This window comes from Ochotona curzoniae, unplaced genomic scaffold (genome assembly GCF_017591425.1).
Source record: "Ochotona curzoniae isolate NIBS_2020 unplaced genomic scaffold, NIBS_Ocur_1.0 scaffold_4505, whole genome shotgun sequence".
Classification (NCBI taxonomy): Eukaryota; Metazoa; Chordata; class Mammalia; order Lagomorpha; family Ochotonidae; genus Ochotona; species Ochotona curzoniae.
The window spans coordinates 38,977,791-38,998,344 of record NW_024467118.1 but is presented as its reverse complement, the minus strand read 5'-3'; the positions used below and the strand labels follow the sequence as shown (position 1 = coordinate 38,998,344).

At 33.6% G+C, this 20,554-nt stretch overlaps 1 protein-coding gene and 1 long non-coding RNA gene across 2 annotated transcripts in view; one reads left to right on the top strand and one right to left on the bottom strand.

Moving 5' to 3' along the window:
• The window catches only part of LOC121146413, a 399,682-nt gene extending 389,115 nt beyond the window's left edge, over window positions 1-10,567 (top strand). Inside the window, exon 6 of the long non-coding RNA XR_005882213.1 lies at window positions 10,472-10,567. This is a non-coding gene — a long non-coding RNA (uncharacterized LOC121146413). The remainder of the gene's footprint in view (window positions 1-10,471) is intronic.
• Window positions 1-20,554, bottom strand: part of GALNTL6 (polypeptide N-acetylgalactosaminyltransferase like 6) — a 726,107-nt gene that overhangs the window by 440,434 nt on the left and 265,119 nt on the right. Inside the window, exon 4 of the mRNA XM_040965775.1 lies at window positions 11,743-11,909. Coding sequence (XP_040821709.1) covers window positions 11,743-11,909 — 167 coding nt within the window. The remainder of the gene's footprint in view (window positions 1-11,742; window positions 11,910-20,554) is intronic.

The following is a 20,554-nucleotide window of genomic DNA, read 5'->3' as shown; positions in this document are numbered from 1 at the left end:
ATTGAAAAAAAGGAATAAAAAACTAGAATCTGTCATTTTGTTGAACTTCAATGGTCTTGTGAATCAGTTGAAGTTTGTAGTACAGTAAATTTACATTAAACTTCTGCCATAAATTAATGAACTAAATATAAGTTTATGTCTCAGGGGGTTGTTTATTTTAAATATCTTTGAAAAATAAATTTGTAAAATAAATATTATATATAGTATAATTAACTCTTAATGAGAGAATTTTGTTCTTTTGTAGAAATATGAAATGGGAAATTTATTATTATATGTCAAAAACAAAGATGCAGCACAACCCAAATTATTGCCATGCAAGGCAGAAAGCTGAGCTATTGAAAAAGCTAGGATTGAATGGGAGTAATTGAACTGTATTTTAGTAAAATCATTTTTTAAATTGTTCAAAAACATTTCCAATATGGATCATGTGAGACCATCCAAACATGAAATCACTGACACCCTTGGCCCCATGGAGGTATCCGTGTCAGCTCCAGCACCTGTGCCTGTCTAATGGCCTTAGGAGAGCATTTGTTATCTTGGTAGATTTATCAAGCTTTAACATATGTCTGTGCTCTTTAACTTCTGAAACCCAATTCTGTCAGCAAAGCTCAGAAAAAGGCTCAAATTAATCATTGCTGAGTGTGAACATACAGAAATAGAAATATTCATGTGCTCAAACCAACACGAGAAGAAAATAAACCAAATCTCCAAGAAAACAAATAGACTCAAATGTCAGAGGGATACAAATGTTTGGATGAAATTCTCCCTCCTTCCCAATGTATTTTCACCATTGCAATCATATTTATGACAGAAAAGATGGGACTATCTGCTTATATCATGTCTCACAAGTGTGAGGATTATCATGATTTTACTAAGGAGATTTGCATGTCAGAAAGGCAATACAAAACATGCCAATATAGTTATCAAAAATTATTTAGATTACTTAGATTCCTACGTTTCATATATCAAAATAGTTATAACAGCTTCTAAGGTCTATAGCTATATCTCCAAGAATTAGCATATAAAATATATCAAACCCGTTCAATTAGAAGTTTTATGTGAAATTCAAATTCAGTATTTTATTTTCTGTCACATTTCTCTAAAACATTTCTCAGAAAGCTCTATGTGAATTTTTCTATATAACCTTCAGTGATACAGTGTGGAATATGGAAATGTAAATTCTAGTAATAAAAAGTGAGAGGAAAAGAACACTGGATACTCCCCATAAGCCAATACAATCACCAAAGCACATGCTGTCAGATCGCCTACTGCAGATCGCTCACTTCAGGTTGAAATGAATGCAGATGAATTGCTACTTTTTCAAAGTGATATGAGGCTCATCTCAGTTTTTTGACAGGGCCTGTACATAACACGGCTCTTAATGGAAGCTGAAAATGTCTTCAATTATACTGGGTATCGAAAGGTGGATCACCCTAGCTTTTTAAGCTCTTAAAATGTCACTATTTTTTGTCAAGGTTAGTAAATTAATGGGACTCCATGAACTTTCGTTTTTACTTAGAAGTTACAATTTGGAGATGCATACTCTGTACATTATGATTTTTTTTGTAACAAAGAGATATTCCACACCAGTTTGGAATTAAATATGCAAAGTAGTTTGTAGGAATGACTCTGAGGAAGAATAAGCTATGTTACAGGGAAGTTTGTAAGAAATAATGGGATGGTTTTAATTTTATAATCTTTTATTTAGCATTTATTAATATCTGCTATTACATATTCAATGTATTGTAATGGACCGAAACAGGTACAATGTCTGCCTGCATGGAATTTGTAGTCCTATATGGGAAGAAACTTTACACATTTGCTGTTTTCATTTGCACAACAATAGGTTTGAAATTGCAAAAAGTCATGGTTCTTTATCATGCATCTATGTATACGTCTATTTATCAAGTTTGACTTATACATTCTCAGTTGAACATTATCACTTCTGTTTAGGTCCAATTTGATTAAATATAACGAGAAATCATATTTGAATGTCAATTTCACCATTTCAGAACAACTTGATAAAAACAAAGGGAACCCAGACATCTCTGCCAGCTGTGTCTTTGATCTCTGTAATAGTTAAAGGGAACTTCCCAACACTGTGCTGTAACTATTGTAAGGCAATAGGCTTTTAAAAAGATCATTATTTTTAATAAAGTATCCAAGTCTGAATTCTTTACTCAAAACAGTTGGGGATAGTAATAGAGGTCATCTAGTTCAATTGTAGCCTTTTATACAAAAAAAAAAAAAAACTAATAACCAAAAATTATTGCTTACTTGATTCCAAATCCAATTCTAATTGCCTTACACAGAGTAACTTGGTTTTTACAATGACTATAAGACAAATGGGACAAATAACTTATTCATTGCCACATATCTGGTAAGAATAAAGCAGGACTCAAACATAGACTAATGTCCAAAAAGCCCGATTACATTGTTAAATAGACCTTGACAATATAACATGTGATTTTCTACCATTGCCTATATCTACAATGCCATGATACACTTAAATAGCAAAATGTTGGTCTTGTGACTGTTGCTGAAGGACTACACTATTACAGTAATATTGGGATAATTGTTGGAGAGGAGTGGGGAGGGAGAAAGGGGATGTGGATGGGTATACCTACAAAACTGTGTCATGAGAAATAATAATACAAAAGACAAAGAGTATAAGTAATATGAAACAGTAAAGTAAGATGTTAGATAATGTTAAAAAGAAAACTATCATCACTCACTCAAGATGAGAAAAAGCAATCGCATTTCTATTTTCAATAGAGTGATGCCATCATCCACAGTCCCTCCCAGGAACATTCGACCTCAGTAAATACCCTTCCTAGGTCAAAAATGAAAAAAAAAAAATGAACACCATCTGTGAAATTGAAAATAAATACAACATGTTAAGAGTATTTGTTATTTCTGATCTTCTAAACACTATTTTTATGCTGAATTCAGTTTAAGTCAAGTTAAGACTAGGATCCAGATGCAGTTTCTGAACATAAGCATTTAGGAGGCCTGGCACCAATGTTCAGTGCTGTGGCAATTCTTTTTTCTTTTATTTTATTCCCTTCCCTTCTCTTCCCTTCTCTTCCCTTCCCTTCCCTTCCCTTCCCTTCCCTTCCCTTCCCTTCCCTTCCCTTCCCTTCTCTTCCCTCCATTGACTCTACACTTCACAGATACCATCCTGCTCATGTACCTTTTGGATTTATCCTGAATTCTATTCAGTGGAATTAGCACTAGGGCAAACTTAGATGTTTACAGGACAACTTGTAAAGTCACAAGCCCTGTGCCTGGGCTTATCAGACATTATACTAAGGTCACTCCTGGTGGTAGTCTAAAAGAGTCTAAGCTTAGAAGTCAAACATCCAGCAGGGATAATGTTTGACTAAAATTTTAAGAAACTCATCCTGATTCATGGTGCTTATTTCTGACTATCCAAGGAAAAAATAAACATTGGTGTTGCTTTCCATTCTTTCCAATGTCAAAATTAAGCACGCTGGAATTAGAGTCTGGGATTTGCTTCTCTATAAACAGAGACATCACTTCTGACTGTAGTCTCAGATAGTTACTCCCTTCAATTATCATGGCTAAAAAATATATTCTTTGTGAGTATTTTGTAATGCCAGCCCAAGGCTGTTGGGAGCTTTAGAGGAATGAAGAACATGAACCGACAGGTGGGACTCTCTCCCTCTCACTCTTTTCCTCTCTCACTCCACATCACTCTCAATTGGTCTTTCTGTTTCTCAAGGAGAAGAAGAAGATGAAGGATAGAGAGGAGAAGAGTAGAAATTGACAACACAAAATGAAAAAAAAAATTACCCAATATGAAAAAAATCTATTGATTTATTTTCTTTGGAACCTGAAATGGCTCTATTTATGATGAGAGTGACCTTAATAATCTTGCTTGGAATTTGCAAAGCTCAATTTATAAGTAACAGGATCAGAGTTCATCCAAGAAATAACATTAAACTTTGTTTTGTCATTACTTCATCAACTCCTCAGTTTCTAGAACTTAGTTATACTTGTTACAATGTTGGTTCGGAGTTTACCTGGCTGTGAGATAGCGAATAGTAAAGCAAGCAGAGTGTCAATAGATGTTACATTATAGAGTTTCTCATCTGGTTGTGGGAAGCAATGTAGAAAACAAAGAAAGAGAGGGTGGGGATCCAAGACTGGATTTGAACTGTAATACTACAATAAGGTGGAGCAATCCACCATGGAGGGATGGCACAGGGAGGGGATGGGGGAACATCAGAGCCTATGAAATGATGTTATAAAATGAAATGCAAAAAAAAAAAATAAAACAATGAAAGAAAAGCTACATGTGCATCATTAATATTTAACACAATGCTAGACACTTTCGTGGTCACCAATGTAGCCTTTCTCTGGGCCAATATAATCCTCGGATTCTTAAGATGTTGGCATCATTATTGCCCTGGAAAATCCTGGCAATGTCTTGGTTGGGGTGAAGTGAAGTAGCCTTCATAGTTTAATCAATTTTCTGTTCCAAAGATAAAATCAGATGCCTTCAAGGAGTCAGCCTCAAATCCATTCATGTGTCTCAAACACCATATCTTACAACTACTACTGAAGCTATCTATATGAACTTTTTAGAACTTTTTATGACCCTTTTTTATAATGTTGTGGTTTTTTCAAAATGTTAAAAACCTTTTTCTCCAGGAGCAGCATTGTGATTGTCACCCTACAGTCCTGAAGGTCATTGTGGATGACAGAATTAATAGGCTCAAGTCATCAATTATTTTGAATTTCCTGTTGCAGTACTCGTGTATACATACAGTGAAATTATGATCTCTATTATTGTCCTAATCCTAAGGTGAAATGGGTAATAAATTACATACAATTATCTAGAGTGTCTTATAATTGCAGTATGATTTTTATTAAACTAAAGATACCTATCAGAATGGTTCCAGTTATTTAGGACTATTCATCTAAAAAAAAAAAAACTGGATAGAAGTATTTTGAGTACTGAGGCACATAAACTGTAAAATTATCCCTTGATATCTGGAGAACATATCCTGAGGACACCAAAATCTACAGATGCTCAAGTTCCTAAAACAAAATGGTATAGAATTTACACAGAACATAACTACATACATTGCATCACCTTTAAATGGCCTATATTACCCCAAACAATGAAGCCTCTTTAAAAATATTACCTAGAAAATGGCAAGAAAATGTTGTATCCACATTCTTTTTAGTAATTTCAACTTATCTAAAGTTGTTGACTTTGTATGTACAAAATGTGCAAATATAGCAAAGTATATGTTTTAATTCCATCTCTCACTTTTGATTAAGTGCATAAAATTAACCCGTTAGTTACTTTGAACTTCATACTTCAATATCTATACTATATGCACTTGTGTATCCATGTTAGCAAATCTGTCATTTTAAAGATCCTATCATTCTAAAAGAGAATGACTCTTTAATTGATAAAAAAAAGAAAGGTCCAATAGTATGTTTGGAAATTTTTTAACATATTTCATTTAAAGGATGAGTTTGATATTCAAAGGTTGTCAGATTATCAAAAATCTTGGCTGTTGAGAGATACTGATATTGAGATTGTTTTCTAAACGAATGTTATACCTCAAGATGATGATGAAATAACCTAGGGTTTCTTAGGGTTTCTCTCACATTGTGTTAAAGCACTTTTTTTTAAAAAAAAAAAGTTAAAATGATATAGATCTTTGGGCTTCACAAATTGCTACTTGAAACACAGAATACTGCATTGGTAAAATTCGCAATGCGAGGTTTGATGCCAAGAGAAATTATCATAAACCATAAGCTTTTGTTTCATCAGAGAATGCTACGCCTGTGCAAGATCTAAAGCCCAGCATCCATAAAATGGTTTCAAAGGGAAACGACCTATTCAAAACAGCTGTTTGCAAGGAAAATAAATGGGATTTAATCTGCCATAAAATGAATGACACAATTTATTTTTCTTGAAGAAGTCATAGCTTTGTTCACTGGTGAGCTGTAACAGCTTTGCTTTAGAACTAAGCATCTCCTTTAATGCCAAACCCATAATAAGTCAACCATGCAGAATTTTCCTCCAGAGTAACTGGAAAGCCAGATCAGCTTATCCACCGCCTGATGCTTTCTTCTATTTTTCATTGCCCTGGTTTGAAACATGAGCCCAAGATGTATTTTGAATCTAGGGATAAGTAGTTTTTTTAAATTAAGCAGTACATATACCTAAAATTTTCAAAAATCAGACATTAATGTCCTACAAAAACTGGAATTTCATATCCTTCAAGCTAACATTTAAGAAAGAAAACAAAACAGCATGCTACATAAAATTATGAGATTCGTTATCTAATCTTATTAGCAAATGAAATTTAAAAATTAAAAGCTACTCATAAGACAAATATAAATATTTACAGCTCTTAAAATATCTAAGACAGAAATTTTTCTATGAATGTTTTAAAGACAACAATAATGTTCTTTGTCTCATTCATCTAAAAACATAAAATACTCTTTAACGACAAAGGGAAAGAAAGCAATAATAAAAATTTTCAGCTATGGAATTTTCTCTAATGCTATGTGTGATATCTAATGTGTAGTCCAGCTTGTATTTGGGCTGAGCCATGTGATTGTATTCATCTTAATTTTTCAAAATATATATGCTCTGTTCTTAATTAGCTGACATATATTGCACAGTGATTATGACATTCTTTCAGACTACATTAGACATTTTTTTCAATTTTTTAAAACAATAGATATATTTAAATACCTGTGTGTATCTGTGCATATAAACATTGATTCTAAAATAAAATTAAAAATCTCAATAATAATTGAGATATATTTTAACTTCCTTATTAAACAAAACAGTATTATTACAAGAATGTTTTGTAGTGTTTGACTTTCAGTGTTTTCACAAAGAAAACCACATGCCTTTATAATATGATAAAATCCTTAGATTTCAGATGAGCATATAATTAAAATATGTATCTATTAGACTAAGACATTGTTGTAGTAAGCAAGATGGATTTCATAGTTTATGCCACCCTCAATATTACCACTGAAAACTTGGGAGATTACTTAACAACTGTACTTTGGAAGAAAAATACAGTAAACTGCCACCTAAACAAGGAGTAGGTAAAGCTTACCAAGGCTGTATCACCATCATTGTCAGAAAAATGCTGTTTATGTAGACATCTACATTCTATGATAATTTTTTCTAATTTAATTAAAAAAAGAAAGGGGGGAAGATTCCTGAAGTATTTGTGCTTTGAAACAGATACTGCTCCTGGCAGATTCTTCACTGAGAAGCACTCTTTTAAATGTTATAAATACAAAACAATTTTATGAGTTGATGTAATATTGTGTAACTCACAAGCTTTCTCTTGAACATGATATGCCCCATTTGTTTTGACCTTAGCATATTATTATTCATATCCATGCTTTTGACCACAAAACTTAGTCCCAGTTTCCATTACCCTCAAATACTACAAATCTTAAACAGAACTGTTCAATAAAACTAATCATAGTTTCCACTGCTAGGCAATTTCATATAGATACCCTACTAGAAATCAGGATAGCTTTGTTCCAATTTTCACAATATATGACACTGAGTTTTTGAAGACAAAATTTTACGATGTTATTTTGTAGAATGTACTTAATTCCTGTTATGTGTTAGCTTCAGTTTGATGCTCTGTTTTTCTTTTGAAATAAAGTTATCTTTACAAGTTAAATGTGAATATTAAACAGAAGCATTTCTAATATTTATTTAGAATAACTGGTTATTGATAATGCTGAGACATGAAAATCACCTTGTCTCCTGCTCTGTTGGAGTATCTGATGGAATTCCAGCATGAAAATAACATCTGTCAGCAGTCATTGCAAACTATTTGCATGTATGAAAGCATTTGGATTTAGTCATATAAACTAGAAATGCTCTCCCATTCTTCATCTCTTACATACTCTTTTCAGCTGGTATGTTTTCCAACTTTTAGTAGTTGTAAAGCTTGCACTAATGGATTTTGCTTATTTGTTTATGGAAATTTTTCTTAGTTTAAACTAAGGGACTATATATAAAATTGAAATTGAAATTCAGGATTTTTCATTTGCAACGTTAGTCAAAGTGACCTTGCTTTTTAAAAGATTTAGAACAACTTTCAACTATGTGAAAAATGTAAATATTTTATGGTAACATAGATATTTATAGAAATTCTGCTGCACTGTTGTCATATATATTTGTTCTTTTTTTTTCTGTTTCTAAACTTGAATTAAAATTATTGCAATATTCCAAAGCAAAATAGATCAACACAATGTTAGAAGGCTTTATTTATAAAGACAGAAAATTTTCAAGGCAAGAGCTTATAGCAGTAGCCTGAAATAAACATAAAATGCTATAAAATGAACTCCTAAGAAGGCAAAGTAAATGTCTACAAGTTTGTGAAAATGTCAAGATACATCACAAGGATGTAATAATGATGAAACAAGGTAGGAATCCTTGACACACATAAATCCCACATGAATTACAAACGAAATAATATAAATGAATGGCAAAATTCATTTCAAATATATATATGAAGCAGGAGGACTTTTTTGAAGTTATGCAATTTATGCCTCCATGTTATTCAGTTGTTGCAACCCCAATTGGAAACATAACAGTGGTTTTCAAACTTTTTTTTTAACAACTGCATATTGAAAATATTAAAATTTTCAAGATTCCAACTCTTTTGGCTAAGGCATGAGATTCTGCAATTTTTAGCAAGCTTCCTGCTTTGCTGCTGCTGCAGCTGGCCTCTGGCCTTCTGCTGGGTAGAAAGGATCTGACCTGCCTAAGCAAGAATGACGTGGATTTCTTTAAAATCACTGGCATTACAACTCAGTTGAAGAGTTTTACCCTATAAATAACGCATGGAACACTGTAAATCTTCGTGAAAATCAAATTCTCAACTACATAATTTTCTGACCAGGATGTTAGAGACAAGAATGAGTCTGGTATGAATGATCGGTGTTTGTGCTTGTGTACGTGGGTGTGCGGGAACACCTTCATATTAGCAGTAAGGAAGTGTGTCAGCAATTCTTCTGTGACTGTCCTCAATTTGGACTTGCATTCGTCTGAGCACATAAAGTTTAGAGAACTGCCAGGTTCAAATGTGCCCTGTCTCTGAGGTTAAGCCTCAGCTTATTTCACTCATTTCAGCAGTTTCCATGTGGATGCTGTTAAGGTTGCCTGGAATTTGGAGATAAGCCCAGGATTAGTCCTGCTTTAAAGTCATCATGAAGCCTTGTTATAGGCCTCAAGTTAAGTTGTTAAATGTATTTTTGAGAGCTTGCTGGGGGAAAAAAATCGTCACATTCACTAACTTTAGTAAGCTTCAGATAGCAAAAGCACAGTGGTCGTTGAAAATCTATCTGTAAGCCTGTACCTTTATGTATTTTTAAAAAGGTAAGCGTATGTTGTGAAGCTAAAACAACATACTGTTTACCAAACTTGCTTTAGGAAAAGTATCTACACTGAGAAAAGCTTCACAAGATATTCACTTAAAAGAATTTAAAAACTCGGTCAATCTTATTCGAGCAGACATTTAGAAAGAATTTGATAAGGATTTTGGAATAGCTTGTTATTAAACATGTTTTAAGTTTTGTGTTTTTCTATTGCTATGAAAACTACTATTGCAGAAATTTGCCAAGCATTATAATGCTTAACAGCTACTGTAAATGCCAATTCCATTTATGTTGCACTGGTGTTAATTCTATGTCTTAAACTTTGGCTTTCTAATATTTTTGCTATTCTATTGACCTCGAGGATATAAAATAGAAAACAGTGATATTTGATGAATTCTTGTCAAAAATGTATTGCCTTTGGGTAAGACATTAGAGAACATCCAGAAAAAGGATAGTAAAATAGTGGCAAATTGCATATAGGATAGAATTGTGTTGGGCATATACTCAGAAAATAAACTTAGAGTGTAATCCTTCAGAGATAATGTCCTAATGGAAGCCAACAGACTTTTTGTCATTACCTAGACATTAAAATGTGTCTAATCTAATTAATAGTATTTTAAATTGTTTTAAATATGACTGAATTTTAAAGGATTTTAATCTTAAAGTATGTTATATATATTATAGACTTATGATTAGGATTCTTAAAAGCATAGCTAAATAGATATAATGTGAAGAGGCAAGAAAAGTTTGTCCAGGCTTTGCAAAAGATAATTTAGGAAATCTTTGTGTGTGTGTGTGTGTGTGTGTGTGTGTGTGTGTGTGTGTGTGGTGAAAACTGTGAAAGAAAAGGACTCAGTTAAATATATGCATAAGCTATTCATATACTTTAGGTACATAAGTAATTTATTTATCATGTAAATTATTATAACAATATTTTATTTCAAAATTTGATGACATTGAAGAATTATTTTTATAGTAAAGCAGTCCTAATTTTGGCAATACATAGTGACTTACCATGGAATTCATATCTTCAGAATGACTTCTCTTGTTTTTGTAGACAAATTCTGATGGATCCAATCTGACTAAATCTAGAGACTATTCTTAAGAATCATGGAAACTATTTATAATAAGGTATCAGAAAGTATTTCCCAGCAGAGATCATAAGATAAGAACAACTACTTCCTCATGACACGAAGTCATCCATTACCTCTGTTCCCCATATCCTCTTTTTCATGAGTCACTGTGATTCTTCCCATTTTGAAAAAAAAAAAAACCCCGAGACTTAAAGAGGTTAAATTACTGAGTATCACACAGGGAATGGCTGTATTGGAACTCTGACCTGATCAACATATTAAACTCCTTTGGAAAATTCAGAAAAAGCAAGCATGATTTTCTTAGGTGCATTGAAACTACAAAGAGCTAACTATTGCTATCAAATGAGATCTTAAAACACAAACAACAATAACAAAATGGCCAAGACGTTTTTCCTAATTCACATAACTTAAAATTGTAATGTATTATACATGATTACAGAACTATTTTAATCATTTATTTACTTTTAATTCACTTCTATATTTGAGCATGAATTAATACCATCAGACTTGAAAAGTCACAGGACTAGAATAACTAAGTAAAATTTTTGCAACAAATTTCCCAAACTTCAATTAACTCATACAATCTCAAGATAGATATTCTTTTGAAACATAGAATAACATTCAGAACATTTTACTATAATTCTTTCTTAAATAAGCACAGTTAAGAAAGCTTATTCATACAGTGAAATATAAGTTAGAGGAACATATTACCAACTAGATGAAAATCGTTAGATTTCCTATCGCAAGTTAAATTCAAGAAAGAAGGGTTTTATTTCCCTGCTGTGTTACATCTCCTATAGGCAGACAGAAATGAATTATGAAATCCTATTCCCAGAAAACTTTCTATAATTTTGTTCTCTTGTATGTAATAGCCTGATAAATAGAGTGTACACTCTGTTCAGGAGCAGGAATGGCTCTTAAAGTTGGACATGACTACGTCACCACTAATACAGAGTCATGCTAATACATTTTATGATGTTTGTTCTGAACTCTAAGGCAAGATATGAAGCAGTTTGCCAACTCCTGTCTAGTTTTAAAACAGAAAACATAGTGCATAATTCTCCAGAGACAATTTTTCACTAAGCTTTCTTTTGGCAATTAGCCAATTTTTTTCTGAAGTTGTAACACAGATAAAATTTAATAATCACCTTTCAGACGGAATATATACATATATTATTATTATTATTACATGGGTGAGCACTGAGTCACATAAAATGTTATCAACTTGTCTTACCTCTGTCACTGAAGTCATCTACTAGGATGATTTCTGTTATCAGACTCCCTGGAGTGCGGTTAATTATGCTGTGTATGGTCCGCAGGAGTGAAGTCCAACCTTCATTATGAAATGGGATAATGATGCTGGTGTTGGGCAGTCTTTCCAAGTACATCTTGTGCTTACAGCTGGAAATGATGAAGGAAGATGAAAAGGTATATGAAATGCAAAATTATCATGTATCTTTTACAGTTGTTTGTTTATTCACTGTTATAACTGTTAAAACATAATTTTGCCTAATAATTTCTCACCAACACAATGTGCATGATAGTTATTCTTCTTTGTTAATTCTTTAACAATACCCTTTCAAATTTACTCTTAATGAAATAATTACTTTATTCTGTTTTGTATCAGGGCTCAAGTATGTCAAGATGGGGAAAAGTTCTCTCCCTAAAGTATGTTTTTCGTATTGTTATGAAATAAAATATAAGGGTAAGTTATTTGTGTTAAAACCGTGTCTACTCAGTATATGACTAAGGTTTACACTGGCTTTTGAAAACTTCTAAAAAGTTACCCTTGGTAATAATTATGCATATTCATCAATTCTCCTTGCAGCATTCTAATGGTTAGACAGTATTTAAGGCTTTTTTAGAGAAAAATTATCTACAGGCTTTACAAGAAATAAGATGGAAAGGTTGTGGATGCTGTTAAGCTTGCAAAGCCTGTTAAGGTTGGCTTTTCTTTCTGTCCTATTAATTAATTTAAAACTTCATCATATTTGTCAAACAAGCACATTTTGACATTCTAATAGGCTAAGAATGAAAGTAGCAAGTTGTCTGGATTATATCAAAATATAAGCATTAAGATGCTTTAAGTATAATGAAATGGCAAATCATAAAAAATAAATTAGATCTGTCAGTAATTTCCAAGGTAGTAAGTCAGATAGTTTTAACCATAATGTACGGATTTGAGAAAGAACACTACTGTGATTCAGCATACTTGTGAGCAAAACCAACAAAAAGCCCAAGAAAGCTGTGCTTCCATACATCAATAATAATGATTACACCTATTAAACAAGATATCAGATCCTGAGAAAAAAAGCGATATTTCCAAGGGGGAAACTGAATTTTTAAATGATTAATTTATTTTCATTTTAAAGGCAGAGCTTCAAGCATATAAAGAGGGAGAGAGAGCCGGGAGGCAGGGAGAGAATGAGGTATTGCATTTATTTGTTCACTCCCCAAATGGCTGCAACAGACAGAACAGGAGCTTCTTCTAAGGCATTCAGATGGATTGCAGAGCCCAAGCACTTTGGTCAGACTCTACTGCTTCCCCAGACCATTAGCAGAGGGCTGGAAAAGAAGTATGGCAGCTGGGATGTATATGCATGCTGTTGCTTCAGGAGGAGGCTTCAATTGTTATTGCACAGCACCAGCTCCAGAAAATCACCTTAAAATCATTAATATAACATATTGCACATGTTGTTAGCTTATTCACTAAATAAAAATGGCATTTAGAGTAACATTCTATAAACATTCAATAGTTTGATGACTATCAACAGATGTTTCATAGTCATGTCCAATTCAGTCAGAAAAATAGGCAGACACAAAGGAATTCAAGAGTAATCATATACAAAAATGTATGAGCAAAACAAGTCTTTTTAATGTGTTAATGTGCCAGAGTCCACCTCCAGCTAAGTTCAGAACTCGAGAAGGGTGCGTGGATGAGGCACAGAGGAACAAAAGGGACCACTACAATTTCAGGATCATAATGGACAAAGCGAGAAAGTTGTCCGCTTTATTTATACAGAAACAGTCAAACTAGCACAGACTTTTTACGTCACGGTCAAGTGGGCATTTCCAAGGATAATCCTGCCATTTTTTCACCTTAAAGCAGGCTGTTATCCATCCTGACCCTGTGGTCAGGAAGTTCTGAATAGATGGTGCGTATCAATCTGTAACACATTCCTACTGCAATCCTCATCCTACAACTTCGTCTTGAATCAGTTAAGGAAGGAAATGCATCACAGAAGGAGGGAGCTACAGATCAAGAAAAGAGGGAAGAATAGATTCCCACTATACCTGGGAACTTAACACCCTTGATTAGCATATGGTCAATGGGGGTAGCCCAGACAGCAATAATAAAAGGCTCTTTTGCTAAGGCGTTATCAGCAGCATCAACTTCCAAGATCACATTAGTAAAGACCAACTCCGCAGTGGCAGACAATGGCTAAATAGATACAGAAATCTCAGCAGGGTTGTCTGGTGTCCATGCAAAGGGAGGTGGAGCTGCATTCAGGTGGTTGTAGAGACAGACATCCGCTGGGCCTTGCCACACAGCGGGAAGTTCCTTGCAGCCCTGCCTGCAATGGAACAATACTTTTCACACCTTCGTGTCTTCTGCACCCACCACACGGACTCCAGCATTAATGAGAGCGGAATGTAAGTATTCTTGTTAAAGCACTTAGTGTAAAATTGTATCTTATAATAGCAAAAACTGAAAAATATTGCCATTACTATTGTTGTCACTCTTGGTGCTTTGATGTTATTATTTTATCTGTTAACTTCTTTGGAAAGGGATTGGAAATGTAAGAGACAGGAAATGCATAAAGAAACGTTAGAGACATCTAAGACACAGAAAAATAAATGCATTACATTCTCTTCCCTTTTGGATTCACAGACCAGGGGACAGATATATAGAGTGATTAGATACAAATGAGACAAGTGATAAAACAGGATACACAGGCAATGAACCCTGGGGGAAATGGAGCTAACTTTGTCTGAAAGAATTAAAGAACTCTTTATAGATGAGTGCGTGGTTTGAGAACACACCACATAAGGATTCTGAGAGTGATTCCAAAGATGTCGGACTTAAGCCTTAAGTCAACGTGAAGATGTTCAAATAATGTTCATCATGAGCACAGTTCCACGTTTACATATTCCTCACACAGTCAAGCAGACAATATGCTGAAAACGGCAGAAACTTGCAGTAGGAAGATTAGAGATGATAATAGTTCTGGCAAGAATAATGAGGGTGCAGATTGATTCTTACTGTAAGGAAAACCAGTCCTTCTATAACAGTATTGAATCTGATTGAATTATTCTCAGTCACTCTAGTGTTTAAGCTGCTTAGAAGAAAATTGAATTCACTACCAAATTCAAGCAACGGATTTGAGAAGTTGTGTTGCAGATGACTGCTGTTCAATATTACTAGAAATGCTGAGGCATACCCAGGGCTTTATTAAGAACCTGTATCTGTGCATGCCAGATATAATTTCAGGTCTGGTTTAGAATGGAGGATTGTAAAAATGCAGACAACATACTACTAAGGAACAGTGTTTAAGAAGCAAGCAAAATTAAATCAAAGAGATTTATAAGTTTATGCTTGAAATAAATTGCAAAAGAATAAATAGAAAGAGATATGGAGATATAACAAAATGTTTATTGTATCAAGTTACGACAATATGGGTACACATTCTTGTAATTGCTGCATTTCACATTGCTACACTATTAGGGTTTCCGTAGTGTCATGGTTATCTTATTCACCTCACACATTACTGCAGTATTTTTAAGTATTCACATCAAGTTAACTGAGAATTTAAGAATGTACATCTCATTATTAATAACATTTTGTTTAAGTTCATGAAAAATTCAATCTTCATCAAGAATGTCAATGACAGAGCTTAAATCATAATAATTCATTTGAGAGAAATGACAAATTGTGTAACCATTTAAAAGGCTGACAAAAAGTTGAAACGGTTTAGACAATCTGCTGAGCTTTTTATAGAAGATAAAATGAAATTGAATAACAAATTTCTCATTCTCTTACGTGTTATTCCAAAAATATAAAAGACAAATGCTTTCTGATGTTTCATATTGACATTTGCTAAACTGATAGGTTTTAAAGGGCTACTTAATTTAATAATATTTTTACTTGTTAACATATATAATATTTATTTATTGTAATTGTACTTACTTATCTTTTGTACTTAATTGGCTTAACAATATATTTTTTTTCAAATCTACAAAAAGTTCAAAATATAAATTTTAATTATAAATATGTAAAATGGGAGCCTTTTTGCATAAAGCAGGTAATTTACCAATCATACAGTTTTTTTTTTCTAAGAGCATTTAGGCCAATTGCATTTGAGATGCTTAACAAACTTGTCACCTTATCATTCTCTCCCATGGTATGTTGCTACAATTTTAGTGATGTAAACAAAGATAAAATTCACACTTTAATAATTCAAATACTTGTATTTCAGTTTCTATGCAAAATGTTCAGGTGATTCATTTTCATGTTTCAATCCTTAAGTAATTTTACTAGCTTATTCAAAGTATAGTATTTTGAAGACTTTTAATTCTATTTTTACTTTAAAAAACATAAGGATGTGGTACTTTGCTAATAACCACCCTTATTCCAAATATCTTAAAGTAATCAATATTCTCTTTCGTTTCTTTCATCTGTTTAATGCTTGTTGGCAGAAGTGCTTCTGCTCGTTATAGCATGTGAAAGTAACAGCAAGTTTATCATTGTCAATCACTATTTCAGAGGAAAATGAGACCACTGATGCCTTTCAACTTGGACATGAATGGCTTGTCCGTAAGAATGATGTCTTTCTTTCTGCTTATACTTCATTGTTCAGAACTAGTCATATCTGCCACAAGAGCTACAGAACTGTGATCATAAGTGGTTTTGTTTTTCCTAAGATTTATTTATTTTTATTCTGAAGTCAGATATACAGAAAGGAGGAGAGATAGAGAAGAACATCTTCTGTCCACTGGCTCACTCCATAAGTGATTGCAATGGCCGAAGCTGAACCGATAAGAAGGTAGGAGCCAGGAGTTTGTTCTGGGTTTCCCATGTGGGTACAGGGTCCCAAGGTTTTGGACCATCCTTGATTGCTTTCCCACGCCACAAGCAGGGAGCTGGATGGGAAGTGGGGCTGCCAGGATTAGAACCAGCGCCATACAGGATCCCAGCATGTTTAAGGCGAGGGTTTCAGTTGCTGGGCTACTGCACAGGACTCTGTAATCTTAAGTGTTGCAGAAAAAATATAATTGGAAATATTTGACAAGTGGCACCAATAAAGTGTACCACTCAAAGTTTTCTACCTTCTTTCACCTACATTTTGTTATAAAACAATTATTTCTTTATTTGAAAGGCAGTGTTACAGAGACTGAGAGGAAAAGAGGTTATCCATCTGTTGGTGTCTATCACAGATAGTCTAAAAGCTAAGCTTCATCCAGGCTTCTCATAGGAGTGGCAGGGTCCCAAAAATATTACCTGCAAGCTAGATTGAAAGTGAAATGGCCAAGATGTGAATTGGTACAGAATTTTCACTAAATGATGAAATTTCAAAGCATTTCCTCAAAAACGAGGAATACATTTCCACTGTTGCCATTTGAATGCAACAGTCTTATCAGTACTACTCTGAATAATGTGATATTCGAAAAGAAGTTCAGGTTGAAAAGAAAATCGTTCCTATTTACAGATAACATAAACTTCATATACAGAAAACCCCAAAATCTCTGCTTAAAAACTCACTAGAACTAGTGAGTTAATATAAGAAAGTTCCAGGAAGATAAATTCACGAACAAAAATGCTTTATGCTTAAAACCACAACATGGCCAATGCAATAATATAAAAGTCTCAATGTTATTCTTTTAAAAATTGAGAAAAATTTTAAGATTAATTTGAAACCATGGAAGACCTGAAAGAGCCAAATCAATCATGGAAAAGTAAATCAAATTTAGAGTCAGACATATCTCAAAACAATAGTGATGGATACAGCGTGGTTCCAGAAAAAAGAAAATCAAATTGACCAATTAAACAGAATAATATGAACAGAAATAAATTCATTCATTCAGTGTCTCCTGATCTTTGAAAAAGTGCCAAGCATTAACAAAGGAGATAGACTTACTAACATATAGTGCAAGAAATGTTGCATAACCATAAAAAAATGAACTTTCACTTGTCTTTTAAAAATTTGAAGTTAAGATAGATTAAGGATGTCTTTTTCTAAAGATCCACATTAAAATTATGATAAGATAGCTCCTAACATTGTAAAGACTGTTATGAAATAATCAAATAAATAATAATAAAAAAAGAAGTGCTACTGAAGATGTGGAGAAATGTGAATCCTTGTACATTGTTGATGGGAATGAAAACTGGCACACCAAGAAAGACAGTACAGAAATTTCCTATAAACTGTACCCAACAGGTAATACATCAACCCCAGTTCTGTATATGTAGCAAGGGTTTTGAAATTGGAATCAGAAAGAAATATCGGTATTTTCCAATGGACAGCATGCAGTAAGATGCTTTCTATTGACCATTGTAAAAATGAAGACGTGCTAAACTCATACACTGAAATATGATTCAATCTGCAAAAGGAAGGACATTCTGCAACATAGATGAAACAGAGATCTGATCATTTCATTCATATGAAATGTCTAGAATAGCCAAATCAAAAGAATCGAGGACTGGAATGGTGCCAGCCAGCAAATATGCTGTGTCTTCAAAAAGTTTGTGCAAGATGCACACTATGAAAACATTACTCCCTGATTTAAATTTTAGACAAAAACAAACTTATTTTTCAATTGCATCTTTTCAAAATCTTTTTGAAGTTCACACACTTAGGTACAAACACATATACATATATGACATATATAGTGAAATTATGGCAAATAGAATGATTTTTATATAATGCAAGATGTTTGAAATATTACATAGTGATGATTATAACAAAAGGACATGATATTCTGAAATTCTTTTTAGGATTCACATTCACTATGTTTATAATTTTGCATCAGTTTTGAATAATCAATACAATTCCCTGAAACAGTAATAAAAAAAGTGTCAACTCAGTTCCAGGCAGCGTCATTATGGCTCATGTGTGAGGTTAATCAATTCTACATAGGAAAGTCTGTTTTAGCTTATGCCCAAAGAATGAAAGGATATTTCTGAGGCATTTTGAAATCTCAGCGTCAGCAATTTGTCCAAATTAATTAATTAACTTGTTAACATTTGCCTCCTAGTCTATCAAAGGACTCATTAAGTGACTTTCCTGATAAATAACTATTTAAATATTTGAATTCTCAAAAGTAATATTTCTTTTACACGATTCTCAGAGTAGCCAATACTATAATAGAAAAGAATGTGGTTCATAATCTTCATAATGGGATCATAATTGTCTCAAAAGGGGAGGGAATGTCTTTATTTTCTCTTAACCTTTTGTCATTGCTTGATTTCTTCCAAAGTCATGTTGGTTCAGCTAAAGGTCTCTACCACATTCTCAACAGTAGCAGAATAAAATGTCAACTTGGCATCTGGCTAATGACAAGCACATTATAGAGCATATCTACACAAGTCATTTCCAAGTACTAATTTACATAGTAATTGTTTTAATGTCGGCATATTCAACTTTCAATAGCTGGCTTTAGTCACACAGTTTTTCTATTCTCATCCTTCCCTGTCAGCTGGGTTTGAAAAAATAGTGATAACTAGTAATTTATTTTGCCTTTGTCAGGTCTGAAAAATTTGTATGGTCTACCAAGTCTATATGAGCATGTGTGAGTAGTGGGGGTGTTCATTTCTCTTTAGTCTTCTATTTGCTTCTCCAGTTATTTATTTATTTGATCACCTATTACATAGGAATTTATTTCTTAAATTCACATTTAAAGTAATACACTGATCCCTTTTTTTGGTGAATGATTATACTTTCTATCTGTACTAAGTAATGAAGATTTGCCAAGTTCATGCAGCTATGTTCCTACACCTGTATAGTCCCTCAGCTGAACAGCTGCACAATGAGCATAGACAGGAGAGCAGAGGAAGACTGGAGAAGGCAGGGATCAGAATTTAGATGCTTGTATTGTTTCCTCAGGTACTAACTGTAGTGCTACTGGGTATCTTTTAAATATTTGGACATGTGTGCAGGCACACGTGTGCGATGCATTTGCATTCTTATTTATTCCACAGGTAGAAAATGAGAGGGAAGAGGAAAGAAGGAAGACACACACATGCGCAGATAGAGAATCAGAGAGAGAGTGTATATATACACTATACTTACAGAACAATGTAGATAGATAGATAGATAGATAGATAGATAGATAGATAGATAGATAGATAGATAGAAAGAGAGAGAGGGGAGAGAGGGGGGGGAGAGAGAGAGGGGGGGAGAGAGAGAGAGAGAAAACCCATCCATTAATTCACATATCTCATTATGAACCAGGCCTAGTCTAAGCCCGGATGAATGAAGCTGAAGTATTTGCTGGAGCTCAGTATTCAACCCAGGAATGTCAATGTGAGGCTCACATTCTAACCATAATCAAACACTGGCCAAACCCTTGCCTTGCTTATGTTCTTAAGGTTCACTACCTGTTTGTTTCCTGAAATGTTAATTTGCTTTTCCAGTAATACTTTATATATATATAATCAAAAAGTGAACGGTCTCAGTTTGTCTTTGTGGTGATGAATTTGTCTGGTTCTGGTATCAGAGTCATACTGATGTCATATAATTAGTTTAGAAATCTTTCATATGTAGACTTGTGTGTGACTTAGTGAGATTCCTTTGTAAGCGATGAGTCATTTTTTGTTGCTGTCAAAATTCCTCTTTGTCTTTTGTTATCAAAATGATGATGATAATGATGTGTTTGTTTATTTTATGTACCTCTTGGCATGTATACCAGAACTATTTCAGTAAACTTCCATACATGTTGCCTGCAGTTTTTCAGTAACTGTGAGGAATGTTCCAGTAGGTGCAGATTTGAATATTGGCAACAACCCTGAGATGTGTTGTGGCTTCTTCTCTCTCAGGCAAACTCTGAAG